At 38.9% G+C, this 14486-nt stretch overlaps 1 protein-coding gene across 2 annotated transcripts; it reads right to left on the bottom strand.

Moving 5' to 3' along the window:
- Positions 1-6788: 6788 nt before the first annotated feature.
- MSANTD3 (Myb/SANT-like DNA-binding domain containing 3) lies at positions 6789-14262 on the bottom strand. 2 transcript variants are annotated; one of them, XM_009885887.1, is made up of 4 exons: positions 14064-14262; positions 8648-8951; positions 8542-8590; positions 6803-7212 (listed from the first exon to the last, which is right to left on the bottom strand). In XM_009885887.1, exons 2-4 carry the CDS (start codon positions 8918-8920, stop codon positions 6803-6805), a joined length of 732 nt encoding a protein of 243 aa, XP_009884189.1. In that variant the 5' UTR covers positions 8921-8951; positions 14064-14262. The 2 variants fall into 2 exon arrangements, with proteins under 2 accessions (XP_009884187.1, XP_009884189.1); XM_009885885.1 differs by lacking the exon at positions 14064-14262 and having other exon boundaries at positions 6789-7212; positions 8542-8939.
- Positions 14263-14486: the final 224 nt, after the last annotated feature.

The raw sequence follows: 14486 nt of genomic DNA, 5'->3' as shown, positions 1-14486 counted from the left end.
AGGCAATATTTGGATTGGACATTATTGCATTATTGTTCCTTAAGCAGAGGTTGAGCCTCTCTGTTAGGTCAGCACTGCCAAAATTTCTGGCCTGGTTTAAATACCAATTCTATCACATCACCTCCCTAATTTGTACTTTTCAGAGTCTCAGCATGTGAGAGCATTTACAAGATCTTTTTCAGATAAATGGAGTTTATCATGTGTGTGTCAATTCAGACTTTGTACAGCCCATAGGCTTGGTGTTCAAAAGTTTTAAAGCCACGTGGCTCACTGGGTTGGAGGACAGTTTTGTGGGAACACGTAGGCGTCTAATAGAAAAAACAATTTAGCAAAGCTTCAGTGAGAGTAGCAAGGCAAAATTTCAAAACTACACAATTAAACAGAAGCAGGAGTTTTTTCCCCCACGTTATACTGTGATACAGAATGCGTGGCAGGAATTTATATGGGCGATTCAGCTGGTCCATTTGTGGTCCATAATTTCGGGGCATAATTCTAAGGAAAGGGAAGGAGTTTGTACGTGACCAAATAATGGACAGAACTTGAGCAGCTTAAATGTCACCTCGTTAGTGCCATATAAATAATAAATTACTACTAAATTGGTGTATAATGCCAGTTTCAGATTCAGGACTGTCCAAGAACAGCCTCTTGTATCTGAGAAGAAATATCTGAAGACTAGTGGAATACAATCAATCTTAAATTGTGCTGAATGCAACCTACTTCTACTCTTTTGCCAAACAAATTTGATTAATTAGGTGTTCTAACATTCAGTCAGAAATTGAAGCACACAACTATTCTGCAGCTGGACTGAATAACAAAAGGAAAACAAACAATCTCAATCAACATTTTAAAAAAAGCCCACATAAGTTAAATAAGGACTATCTAAAAATCTATCTTGCTTTAGTTCTGTTACATTAGAGAGTTCTTTCCCTAAATATATATATGTGTATATATATACATAGTGTAGCTTTTTATCTAGCCAGCTCTTCATCAGGAAGGCAACAGATTGTTTCTAGCTATTTTGACTGCTTAATTCTTTTTTTTTTTTTTTCTTTTTTCCCTTTTCTTTTTTTTTTGTCCCGTGGCTGTTTTGACAGATTGGGAAATCTAGACTAGGATGAATTAAAAGATTTGGCAAAAGTACTTCTTGATTGTTACTGTTAAAGAGGTTGACCATCCAGTGAGATGCCTCCACACACCCTCATGAATATAACAGTTTTATAACCCACAGCCATGGGGTGGACAACCGTTTCCTTGCTGTATAGCCTATGCCATTTGGCCGAGTATGTGCTGGACAAATTTCACATGCCTTTCTGCAGCGCGTAACATGTGTGTCTGGATAACGCAGTCTCAGAAAATTGTCCAACATTAGTTTAGTAGAGAGTGAAGTCTAATAAATCTGGCGGGATCCCTATTTGACGTGGTTACTTTTCTTATTGTCAGGCACTTGGAGCTGTGAATGGTATGATGGAGGTGTCCAGAGTCTCAAAGGAAAGAGTAATCAGGGAAGGTGGATACCATGGAGGGGAACTGTTCGACATACATGACCGTGTTACCTTTTAGGCCAGCTAAGTGCTGTCTTCACTTCTGACTCAGTCTGAAAAACATAACAGCCCATTATTTTTGCCTTTGCAAGTTTTTAATTTGTTCAGTGTTATTCACATGACTGATAATGTCGTGGGATGCCTAAACCCTTCAACATCAGAACAGTAAAATGTTCAGAGCTACAGATAGTACTTTTCTACTTTATTGCTCTTGTTTTACGCCCAGAAATCTGTCCACATTTCTATGTGCACTTCTTTACAGATAAGGGAATCAAGCTGTTTTTTGTAATATCGTGACCAAAAAAAAATATTAAAAAATTAAAAATTATCTAAGAAGCAAAGTCCCTTGTAAATCTGCAGCACAGAAGTTAATATGTGATACTGGAAACAGAGATCACTACTTGCTTTTACTGTAAAAATATATTATTAACCTACTCTTATAGATGGCAACAAATTGTCTTCTTTCTTATTATGAAATGTACAGAGCTGTCCTCTGTAATGTTTTTTAAATTATATTAACAGTCCCTGCATATTATCCTATCAACTTGTTACTTGGTTTGTTTTATTAGCCTAAATGTATTAATTTTAGTACACATTAGTACTTACTTTGCACGGAAACATTTCTGAATATCTAACTAAAGACAAAGTTCAGGAAGAGTGATGATGTGTGAGCTTACAGTCAGCTGCTTTAAGAAGAAACAGAAAAATAATGCAAAAAGACAGGCAATTATCTTAGCAAAACAACCAAAATGCATCAGTCATAAAAATAGCTTTGAACAAGCTAGCTCAAAATATGAAATCACAGGACTACTTGTAAGGGACTTTACTTGCCTGGAAAAAAATACAATTAAAATGTTATTTTAAGATTTACATGTAATTCTTCTGCCCACAAAGTAACAATATATAAATGTGTAACAGTTTATCATTTCAATGTCATCGTGAGAAAAATAGCTGAAAATATGATACTGCACGGATGTGGGGTTGTATGGACTGTAACCACAGAGATTCAGAATAAAACTTGCATTATAATGCAAGCGAAGAAGAAGGAAGAGGACAGATCGTAAAAGCCACTGTAACTACAACCAGCAAATAAAAAATCTGCACCAGGTCATTGAAAAACACCTAAGTAATCACACAAATCCTTGGGAGACTGCTAAGATTCGGTATTGGAAACACACAAAGGTAAATGACCGTTAAACAAAATTCAGGACAATTCAGCTGCACTAGGTGTGGTATGACTCAGAAAAGGGTGGCCTTGAGTCACCCTTCCTTTGTCTGGTCACAGGGCTGCAATGGGACTATTTCAGCCCCGCGGTCTGAGCGCTGAGCTCAGCCACGCCAGCTGCACCTGCCCCGGGGAGGGGGGCTTCTCTGAGCAATGGCTGGCCAAGAGGGCTGTGTCTTTCAGCCCTGGCTGAACACACCTCTGCACTGTAGGAAGGAGCATCACCGAGAGGATTTGTGGCAAGCAGCAAGATCCCTTGCTCCCGTGATAGAGCAGCCTGGGTGTTGAGAGTAGTACAATAGATTGCAGGATGGGTTATTTCTTTGTCAAGGTAAGAGCCTAGATTTGAGAAAGTATCTGTGAAAATCTTCCACTGAGACTCTTCCACTGCTTAGAAAGAAGGAACTCTGTTATCAGGAAACACCAAACCTAACCTCTGCAGAACCCCAAAGATCTCCATGAACAGAGAGCACTTGGAGCCAAGCTAGTGTCATTTTTGGGAGCCTAAAGGAATTCACCACATCTTGAATAGAAGGTCATAGTTTCCTCTTCATAAGAACCCAGAGGCTGAGAACAAGGGCCACAACTTGTCTGGTACATATTTTTTCTTACAGATTTGAGGAGGGGATAGGATCGTTTTACCCAGCATAACTTTTAATTTCATTCTTGCCAACAAATCCAGAGAGAACAAGCGTGTTGTTCTTCTTAAAATACTGCTGTATCTTATCTAATAAAAAAAAAAAATATGTGAAAATAACCTATATAACTTGGACAAATCATTAACAGGAAAACACAATTACGTGAAAGTATCTGAATGATGTAAGCTAGAAGAAAGGGAGAGGAACAAATGGAGATACTGTCTGAGATGCCTTTGGTAAATAGAAGAAAAATCAAACAAAAAAAGGGAATCCTAACAGCAGAGGAAGTAATTGCAAAAAAAAAAAAAAAAAAACCAAAAAAACCAACAACCCAAAACCCCACAAACAAAAACAAAAACCAAAACCGGTAAAAGCCACATTTTTCAAGTCATTTAAACTCCACCACGCAAATCACTTTATAAAGCCTTTAGATGGAGAAGCAAAAGCCTGGCAAGGAGACACATGACTTAATCTTGTTGATCTTTTACATTTTTTCTGTGTCTGTCACCCAACAGTGAACAACAGATGGGAAAGCAAAAGCCTGTGTCACCAGTAAGCCATCTTTTATTACTTGTACCACAAAAGCCTGCTGTATCATTTGTTAGGTGTGACATTCCCATTCTTCCTCTATGCGTGTACTGAGCATTCTTTCTTTCTTATCTCCATCTTCACCCTTTCTAATTTTTCTCCTGTGGTGTTCTTTCTTTTAAATAGAAACTGAATTTAAAGGGTCTACTGTTCAGCCTAAGAACTGCAACTTTTGGTCTCAGAATAGGTATATATACCAAAATGCAAGGCATTGCCTACTTATCACAGTCTGCAAACATGCATATTATAAATGATCTTTTAATATAAAAATAAAACAATCTTTTGTAAGCAATTGTACAACTTTCAGGAGTCAAAACTACCCTTATCTCACGTATCATGAGATTCACCCTGGACTATTTCATACCTTCTCACAGGGCTCTCTGGACCTGGATTTTCTCTCCACTCTTGCTGTCTTCACAGGGCTGAAACTGTCTCCATCCATCACCTTTTGACACCTTAAAATACATGGTTTCCATTTCATAGTTTCAAATTACTTTCACTTAGAAGCAGTGTGGAAGGAATCCCATCACTGGTTAAGAGAAATGTCTTTCCTACCCTTTTTTCTGGATGGTGCCTGAACAATTGTCATAAACACTCAGATAACTGACTCATCTTCCAGATCACAGAATACAACCTCAGAACAAAAAGGTCCTCGCTCCTGTTTACTTCTTTCTTTTGCTTCTATTGTTATTATACAGGATTGTCCTACCTTCCAATAGTGTTTCCATTCAGCAGAAAAAAAGTGTCCATAATGACATCCTTCTTTGGAAGTCCTGTGCTTCCTTCATACAGCCAATTTATAAGAAAACTGAATTTGCTGTCAAAAAGATCTGTCTCTGGACTTCATACATGGCCTATTTTTTTGATCTTGCAGCAGCTCTGCATTTTTTTTTTCTCTGTCAATTTCAATAAGTTGCAATAAATCACTCCCATTGTGTTTGCTGGTGTTAGCACATTGAAGGGAGCACTGCACGTACCACAGCGTTAACCACAGTGAGTACTGTGGTTGATAATGGCAGTGCTTGCAAAGATAAATCACCAGCAGGGAAAGCCATTCAAGAAAAAAAACAGAATTCCCTCTGCTGCCCCCCCCCCCGCCCCAAAGATAAATCACCAGCCGGGAAAGCCATTCAAGAAAAAAAACAGAATTCCCCCTGCTGCCCCCCCCCCCGCCCCCCCCCCAAAAAAAACAAACCAACCCCAAAACCAAAAACCCCAAAACAAACCAAAAGAAACTCCACCAAAATGAATATCCAGAGCAGAGATGGTAGTGTAACTGGGAAGAACCGTGTATTTTGTAGTGTACCCTAACTTGAATATGTTGCTCACTGCATGGACTTGCCCTCACGAATCATGATCTGAAAATACTTTATTGAATAATGGGGTGCTCAGGTTTTTTCAAAGAAAATTTATGGTTTTGTTGATTTTTCTTACTGCTTCAAATGATGGTTGTACACCTTCCTGTAAAACACCTTTTCACACATCAGAAGTTCTTATGAATCTTTGCGGAGTTCTGTATTTTATGTTTTCTTAACCCTTGCCCCACTAAACTAAATGATTGCCTGGGGAAGGATTATGTTTATTTGTGCTTTCCTACCATCTACTATTCCAGGCCCCCAAACCCCTTGGGCACCTTCATGTGAATGCTTTCTTACAAATCATGTCCATCACCCCTCATTGACAGCAAAAGCAAGAAACGTACCGCCGTAACACACAGGACAGAACAAAACAGAACAGTGCTCCAAGACAGTAATGATTCCCTTGAACTGCTTCCCACCCTGTGTGAAGATAAGGAGGTTGAGCCTTAGTCTTTTCTTGTGCCTATGGAGAGGCTGAAATACTCCGCTATGCCACCGAGTATTGCACGGGGAGACGGAGGGAGGCTTTGCCAATGGCCTGGCTGGCTCACTACATTTTAAGAGCTTTATGAATTGTTAAAAAGGTCTTCCCCTCAGAATGACTCCAGGTGAAGAGTACACAGTGTTGGCAGCAGCACACGACCCTCCTATTTTGGTGTTCTAGTTGAACACAAGGTGGGCCTGGAAAGGAGAGGAAAAGCACAATGTCTTTTGAGGAAGAAGTCAACTTCTTTCCTATTTCTTAAGGGTCAAGCCTCAAACAACTGGAGGGCCAGTCCACAACCATTCTCTCAATCAGCCAGTCAGCTGGAAAATACTACTGTTCTTCACAAGCAAAGGGCTCAGTTACTACAGTGGTCGTTTTGCTACTTCCTTCATTTTCACATCTTCTATGAAGAATAAGTTATGACCTATATTAACCACAGACAAGTTTTGGGTTGTTTTTTTTTTTTTTTTTTTCCCTACGCCTCAACATAATAATCCAAACAATACCTGTCAATCACCTTTTGTCTCAATAGCAGAGAACAACTCCAACCCTTACATTCATTTGGGAAATGGTAGATAGGAAGAGACAGAAATCAAAATGAACACTATAACCTGATGTTTAAAGCTGTTAAGTTTGCTTAAGAACCCCCATTGTAAGAATACCCAGAGTAGCTTAAATTTCAAAAGGATGTTAGGGTATTCTGAGAGCGGAAAACATATCCAATGTTTTAGAACACTGTGCATGACTGAAAGTTCAACAAATCAGAACTACCTACAAACGAACAATATGATTTTCTCCTTGGTGGACTCTACCACTGTTTCCCTAAATGTTAAGAGTCAAAGTGTGTGTTCACTACCAGCCGGACACCTATCCTGTCACTGGACATTCACATTAAAAAACCCTCTTTCCAGTGCACGTTACTCATAAATGTGCTTAATCAGACTGATTCTCTGCCCCTTTATGTTCTACGGTGAATTAGGAAAGGGTCTGTTAAAGGATGATACAGGCCATTCTTTTGTGATGGTCTGCAGTTTTCTCTCCCAATACATTTTCTTTTTATTTAGCACTTCCATTTTTATCCTGTGTTCCTCTTCGGCCATCTCACACTCTCTTTCTATTTGCTGTATTTTTGCCACATGAACTTCATTCATTTGGATTAACTGCAGTTGCAAAATTGACATTTGCTGATGATGTTCTTCCTCATGCATCTTTTTCAGAGCACTTTCCTGAGATGCTTTACTTCTGTAGTTCTTATCTGCTGCTATTCTGACATCAGAACACGAAGGCTCAGGTTGGGAGGTACCTTCACATACTGGGAAATGTACCAGCTCTTTCTCTTCATCACAAAGTTCTCTATTTGAGACAACATATGACTCTGCAAAACATAAGAGGAAAAAGTATTACAGTATTCCCTTCTGCCTCAAGAAACACAAACCTGTGATAATATAGTTATTGGTGTATGCCTCTAAACTTTGTGCTTCTGTACAGGAAGTGCTATACCTCGTGCTTCTGCTGTAGTACAGAAGCCACTACATAATGCAGTTCTGTTACAGAATACTAAGGGCATAATGGTCTGAAGCGAACCACTCTGTTGATAAACCTCCATGGCTATAATGGGAGCTCAGCATACTAAAGGCAATGTAGACATTTACAAGTGGACATGTAAATTTAGGTGGCCAAGTCTAGAGCTGAACCTTAATGCAGCTGTTTAAGCCAAATCCCTATGTGACTTGCAATATTTTAATGAAAGATCTGAGTGTCAGGTGAAGAGCTGTAACAACATGAATACCAAGAGACTGAAGGAATACTAGGAATACTACTACTTATTCCTGCCTTATCACTACTGTACATGTCATAAACACAGTAGTGTACATTTTTAGGAAAAAATTACGTTATTCTAACTCTGAGAAGGTTATTCTGAAATAAAAGAAACTATTCATGGAATAAAATAGTTATCACAGCAAATAAGGGTCTCAAAATACATTCCTTTACAAATCCTGATGACTACTTACAGCAAATACAATTATGAAAGAGACATTGTAAGAATGTTATCTAACAATGTAGTTACTGATGTCTTTTGAGCAAGGACAGTTTTCTATGTGTGATCCTGACATAATAAAGTTTGCAAGAAACTACTGTAGCACCCTCCCTTCTGGTTTTGGATTATTCCTCCTGTGTATGCTTGCCAAACTAAGAAGAATGTTGTCCTGGACTTTTTCAGAAAAGCCATTCTCCAATGTGGACTGCAGTGTGAAATATGGCTCTACTTACTCTTTTTAGTCCTTGAAAACAAAGAAGGAAAGACCTACAGGGAACTCTTGCAGCAGACAATTGTGTATCAATCTTCTGCTGGTAGCTTTTATTTTTTTAATGCTCAACCTTTTCCCAGCAAAATTATGCTTTATAAAGGATCAAAATATTCTTGGGACTGTTCTCTGGAAAGCCAGCACGATAGCTACTGTGATGCTTGCCACAAAGTAGCAGATATGTCAAAAACTGATGAAGAAAAAACCTGCGTAAAACCTCAGTTTAACTCCTGGATGCCTAGGGAGATATAGGGAGTCTTGGAACATCATAGCTCTGAAATTACTTTCCTTAACCAGCAGTCACAGCTAAGTGGAGAGATTTAGACTGCTGAAAGAGAATCACTGGCAAAATCACATACAAATGAATACCACTTGCATCATTACAGTAACGTTTATACCTTGACTAGAAGCATCAGGCTGATATTCAGAATCTTCTTCTGGTGGGCTCTGCAAAAAGTACACTATGATGTATGTATTTATAAGTGGACTAATACTTCTTTTTACCTTCTCCCGCCTTTCATGTGCCATTATCTTTTTTGTCCGTGCCTTGATATTTTCCCAGCATTTCTTTAACTGTTTGAAGTCTCGCAGTGATACACTGGGCTGTGAATTATATTCATGAGCTAGTGCTTGCCAGGTACGTTGTTTCAGAGCAATAGTTCTTGCATCACTTTTTTTACATTCAAGCACATATTTGTATTTTTCAACTAATGCAAGCAGCACACTCTTCTCCACTTCTGAGAAGTATTTAGCAGGCTTTATTATTTCGTTTTGCATTTTCTATTGTTTCTCCGAGAAGCCAAAAATCCTATGAAAACAATGTTGAAAGCAAGAAAACAAACACAAATTAGAACTTGTTACAGTATCAAGAAACCACGTTTCAGCAAATAACTCCTAAGCAGAGCTTCTGATTCTAATGTACTTCATTTTCTAGAATAGCTCGTGAATAACCACTTTCTAGAGTACATAATGAAACATTCAGGTAAGATGAAGTATAATTATCTGCTGTTTTCTATTGCCACTTTAGAGGCTACACAGTTACAGAAGCAGTATACCATAATAAGGAGAAGCTTCTTGTCTTTGTTACAATTTGTCTTGATACCAAATATTCAGTATTTACTTAGTAACTTGTGTTTAAGAACTTGTTTTCCTATTCATTACACTTTGTTACACCCGGCAAGTTTTCAAAGCCCTGAACTGTGGAACAAGGTCTGAAATCCAGCCCTTGATAGCCTCAGGTTTAAGTCTAAAGCCACCTTCAGCAGGTTTGGGTTTCCTTTTGTACACAAAAGACCCTGTTCTGCCCTTGATGACTCTGTATAACTAATTTCTCCCATCTTTCTACGTTTGAAAGTTGTATGAGAAATGATAATAAGAAGTTATCCTTTTAAAGACTTCTGTCAGTTTGGTTCTCCCTCATGCTCAACCCTCCTTGACTGACATCCAATCGGCAGCAGGATCCTGACCAATATTACAATACTGAGAAGAGGCAAGGGTTGCAAGAAGACATGAATTAATTATGGAAACTAACTGCTCTGAAGGTACAGGTCCTTTGCCCTTTACTGCTGACTCTTCATGTTTGGCATTCTTCCTTATGCTTGCACTGCTGGGCACTCTCAGAAGTACTCGGCTAAAGAGTTTTGGCTTCACTCAAGACAGTCACTGCTATATACTTACACCATGTTAACGACTGCCTCTCTTCCCAAGCCTAGGGCATACGTACACAATAGCAAAAGGCTAGGTGATACCAGGGAATTCTTAGCCGTAAAAAAAAAATTAATAAAGCAGTGTTTCCTTGAATTATTAATGCATGACTGTGTTGCAAAATGTAGTTTTTTCTTTTCTCTTTCCACACTTCTCTCCCCATTCCCTCCCACTACAACTGCGTAGCCCCAACTATTTCTACATTTTGGGTATAAACTTTTGGATAATTAAGTATAAAAAGGGGGACCAATGCTGTCTTAGCTCACATTTCTTATGGTTTTAATCATAAAACTCATAGATGGAATATATATAACTGGTTCCTATTCCCAACAGTCTAGGACTCTCCCAAAATGAATTTTCTAGTATTTGCCCATTGCTTCCACTACTTCCCTTATAACATTACTTGAAGATGGAATAGATATTGCCATCAGATCTCCTCTTTTCAATATTTTTTTCTTTAAGTCCCCTGCACTAGCACTTTCTTTGTACTATCCTTGTAATTACTTTCCTCCAAAGATCTTAATACTTACAGCTACCGTCACCTCTTTCAGTGAAGGTAACCACTTATATTTACAAAGAAAGCTAACAGAAAAACTAATTTCAAAATGAGAAACCGACTCTGACATAAGAACGGAAGCTTTCTCAAGTAGCCCATAAAACATGACAAAACCCAGCAAAACAAAAAGGACGAGTCAAAGAATACTGGAAGCAGGAGAACAAAGCCTAGAATAGCAAACCTGAAACAAAGTGAATAGAATAAGTAACAGTCTGAGTTTAAGTTAAGTTGGGGGTTGGACTAGGTGATCTTTAAAGGTCCCTTCCAACCCAAACTATTCTATGATTCTATGTTAAGCCAGTAGCAGCGTAGCTAAGTTGTACCACTGTTGAAAAAAAAAAAGGCAACAAACACTCAGATTGTAGTTTCTGTCACTACTCAACTGGGTAATCACCAGGCATGTCCTGACTGGACAGCTGGCACCTACGTGGCTTCTGGCTAGTCACCGTTCTGCTGTCTCTTACCAAATGCTGGTGTCATGAGGACATGGGAGAGCTGGAGTTTTTGCAACAGACAGGATTTAGGGGACAAAGGGAAAGATCCATAGGAAACCAGACTTTATTAGTTCTGCTGTTCGCAGAACAGCTTGTTTATTTTGCAAGAAAGAAAAAGGTGGAAGAAGGAAGAGAGCTGGGTGGCTGAGAGTAAGGAAGACAGATCCCTGATCCAGCATTTCCTCCACAACACTATATCAAGTTATTTATTTATCTGTGAAAACTTAGTCATCCCCCATGGTGGTGACAGGAATTCTTAAACACCTATAATCCCACAGAACAAACCAAGTGTATGTAAACTAACTTGAAAGTAGCACATACCAATCATTGCAATGTCTAGGTCTAGATAGAAGAGAACATCTGCTTCAGAAGTTACTTAAATAGAAAAATAAAAAAAAAAAAAAAGAAGCAAAAAGTCAGGAAATGGATATCCACAGAAAGAGATACTGAAAACTGGCAATGTCACTCCCTGAAACATGTAAAATAAGAGACCATAATGAAATGGACTCTATCTACCAATCTATTTTACTTATGCACTTACTGTACCATTCCAAACCATTGAGCTGCTTTGGACAGCTGCTGAAATGAAATTCTTGGAACTAAATATCGATGTTTCAACCTGTCTTAGCCGCAGTTTCACTGAGGAACAGGATGAAAAGCAGTCCCACCAGCAAGTCATAAGGCCCAACATCTTATGACCCTGAAAAAACAGGATCAGACTCTGTGTGATCAGAAATGGCTGATTCTGCCTTCCGCTGATGCATGTAAATATTATTTCTAGCTTTGAAAAAGTGCAAGAATCTCAGACCAAAAATCGTGACATGTGTGTAGAAGATCTCTTTAATTAGAAAAACAATGGATTTTACAGAAATTTGGAGACTAAGTTCAAAAAGCTCAACAATGACACAGGGATTTGTGGATTCCAGGTGCTAAATATTTAACTACAGAAACTGGCAGTGATCAACTGATATCAATAAATGTTTAAAATATTTCTGAAAATTACTTTGTATATATTAACAACATATGTACTAGGATAAAAGCTCATCTTTCATGGATGGAGCTGCAGCAAACCCTTAAGTATCACTTCCATACCACACTATCATTTATTACTATTATTTTTATTGTGGTAGCATCTGAGATCCCCTAGTCAGAAACTCAAATACTGTACATTTAAGAACAGAAACATAGGTCCTACCTGGAGAAGAATAAAATACATTAGTCTTCCCTTCCCCCATACACATTCCCAACTTTTTCCTACACATACACACTGTACTTGTGTCTTTTCCATGAAAAAGCCAGGATTGTGATCTAGGATGCATAAAAACCCTCAAAAACTGCTGAAAGCAGTTTAATGCATTTATTACACAGAAGAAAAGTTCTTGAAGTTTCTTTTCAAGCTCTTACATGCTTAGCCTGCTTGCTTCAATATATTAAAGCCCATTTTCAATTAGGTGAACAGAAAGCACTCTGAGATGTCAGAAAACTTAGAATACAGAGAAGTTGCAGCAAAACACCACCATATATTTATATTTATCTCTCTTTCCTTATGCATATTGATGACCTTCTGACAGCCCTCTGCGGAATATGAGAAAGGACTCTTACAAGCCCAAACAATTTCCATTTTGAGGCTAAAAGATCCTTCCAGGACATATGCCCAGGATATAATTTAGCATGTGGGAACCTGTGCTGAAATGGAAGTAGTTTACTGTGTATAGCGTATACAGTAAACAGGATTGATTTTGGAATGTATGGCACATAAGAACAGTTACACAGTAAATTCTAAGAAACAAAGAATGGAAGTGTTTTCCTACTCTTACAGGTGCCCAGGCTCTAAGACGTGCAGTAAGGAATCACTTTATCCTAAATAACTTCTCCTGGCATGTCTCAATTCACAACTTGCCTTAAAACAGATCAGTGTCCTAAGTACTGATCCTCTCACACAAACCTTTATTGCTTTAAAATAACAAAAATATCTCCCAGCTCCCTATTTTTTTTTTTTAAATGCTGTGTGGCATTCTTCTTTAAAAGATTGTAGGAAGCTACTGTGATCTGCTGGAAGAATATCTTGAAAAAAAACTTACACAAGTGAAAAAGTGCACATAAGATCATAAAAATGTATATATGTATTATTTTGCTTGCACACAGCTAAGCATACACCCAAACTCCAACCAGGTGCAATGAAGCCCATTAAAAAAAAAAAAAATCACTTCAGGTTGGCACGTGTAAGCATTTTTAGCCTCTGAAATATGTTTTTAGGCATAAGAAAATGCAAAGAGAAAGTTATAGTGGAAGAGTTAACCCAAATGTTAAGGTTACACTAACCAAACCCAAAGAAAACAGCTTGCTAGCAAACTCTGGTCACTTAAGATGTAAAAATGGAATTAATTTACCAATGCTAGCAGGATTACTATCAGAAATAGTTAAGGATTGAAAAAAAAATAAATTATTCATCCAAATTAAACTGCAGATGAAGCTCTAAGCATAGTCAGTAATTAACGGCATTGGAAATCAATCATAATACTGTCCTTTTCATCCAGTGTTTGAGGGTGAAAGAAAGGCATGGGAATGCAATGACCCAAACCAGTCACAACAACAGGTTTATATTTCACTTGAATGACAGAACCAGCAGTAAACAGTGTCCTTCTTCCTCAAATGTTAGGTTTTCCTCACAGAGCTTCCATCAGAGTGTTCCAGGCCTGACCCTGTCTACCTTGAGACTTGAAATCACTAGGTAATGAGATGCATCAAACAAATATGCATAAGATCTATATGGAAATTATGTTATATATAACCAGATTTAAAAAAAAAAACCAAAACAAACAAACAAACAACCCTTCGGGTGCGTTTTTCACATCTGTTTTAACACAAATTAATAGTTATCAGGGATCATCTAGCTAACGAACAAAATAAACTATTAGTAAAAATTCATAGTACTTTGCCTAAAATTATCCTGGCAAATTTTATATACATATACACAGTGATGTATTTTCTAAATAGATATATAATTTTACATTATACATACACAGACATATATTTTAAGCGGGTCATTCTGCTACCTATGGAGGACATCCAAAGCAGTTTGTGCAAAGAAAGGTAATGGACGCAGGTTGTTATCTCGAACGACTGCCTGAAATTCATCAAAAATAGGCATAAACAGGAATCCTACCAGACTCTCCTGCACCCGAACTTCTCAAACATTAACTCGAGCTCGTTTTTTATTTCCTCGCTACAGCTCCTCTTCTGCTTGAACGAGAAAGGAGAGCAGGTCCCGGCTCGACAAAGACGACCGCCTCCACCCCAGGGCGGGCATGCAGGGCTGCGGCTGAAGCGCGGATCCGGGGACATCTACCGCGGCGGGAGGCACGGCAGACGGTCACGCTGTCACCCAGCGGCCCCGGAGACCGCGCTCTGCCCTACCGGCGGGGACAACCCCACCCTGAAGCCCCCTGGTTTCTCCCTTCTGCTAACAAAGCGCCGCCGCCGGCTCCCTTCCCCTCCCCTTTCCTCCTCCTCCTCCTCCTCCTCCTCCTCCCCCCCGCGCCGGGCGGCCGGGCCTGCCTCCCTCACCGCCTCCCTCACCTCCTCGCCC

The sequence above is a fragment of the Charadrius vociferus genome, unplaced genomic scaffold, assembly GCF_000708025.1.
Source record: "Charadrius vociferus isolate BGI_N301 unplaced genomic scaffold, ASM70802v2 scaffold195, whole genome shotgun sequence".
Classification (NCBI taxonomy): domain Eukaryota; kingdom Metazoa; phylum Chordata; class Aves; order Charadriiformes; family Charadriidae; genus Charadrius; species Charadrius vociferus.
This window is presented reverse-complemented; position numbering and strand designations above follow the sequence as displayed.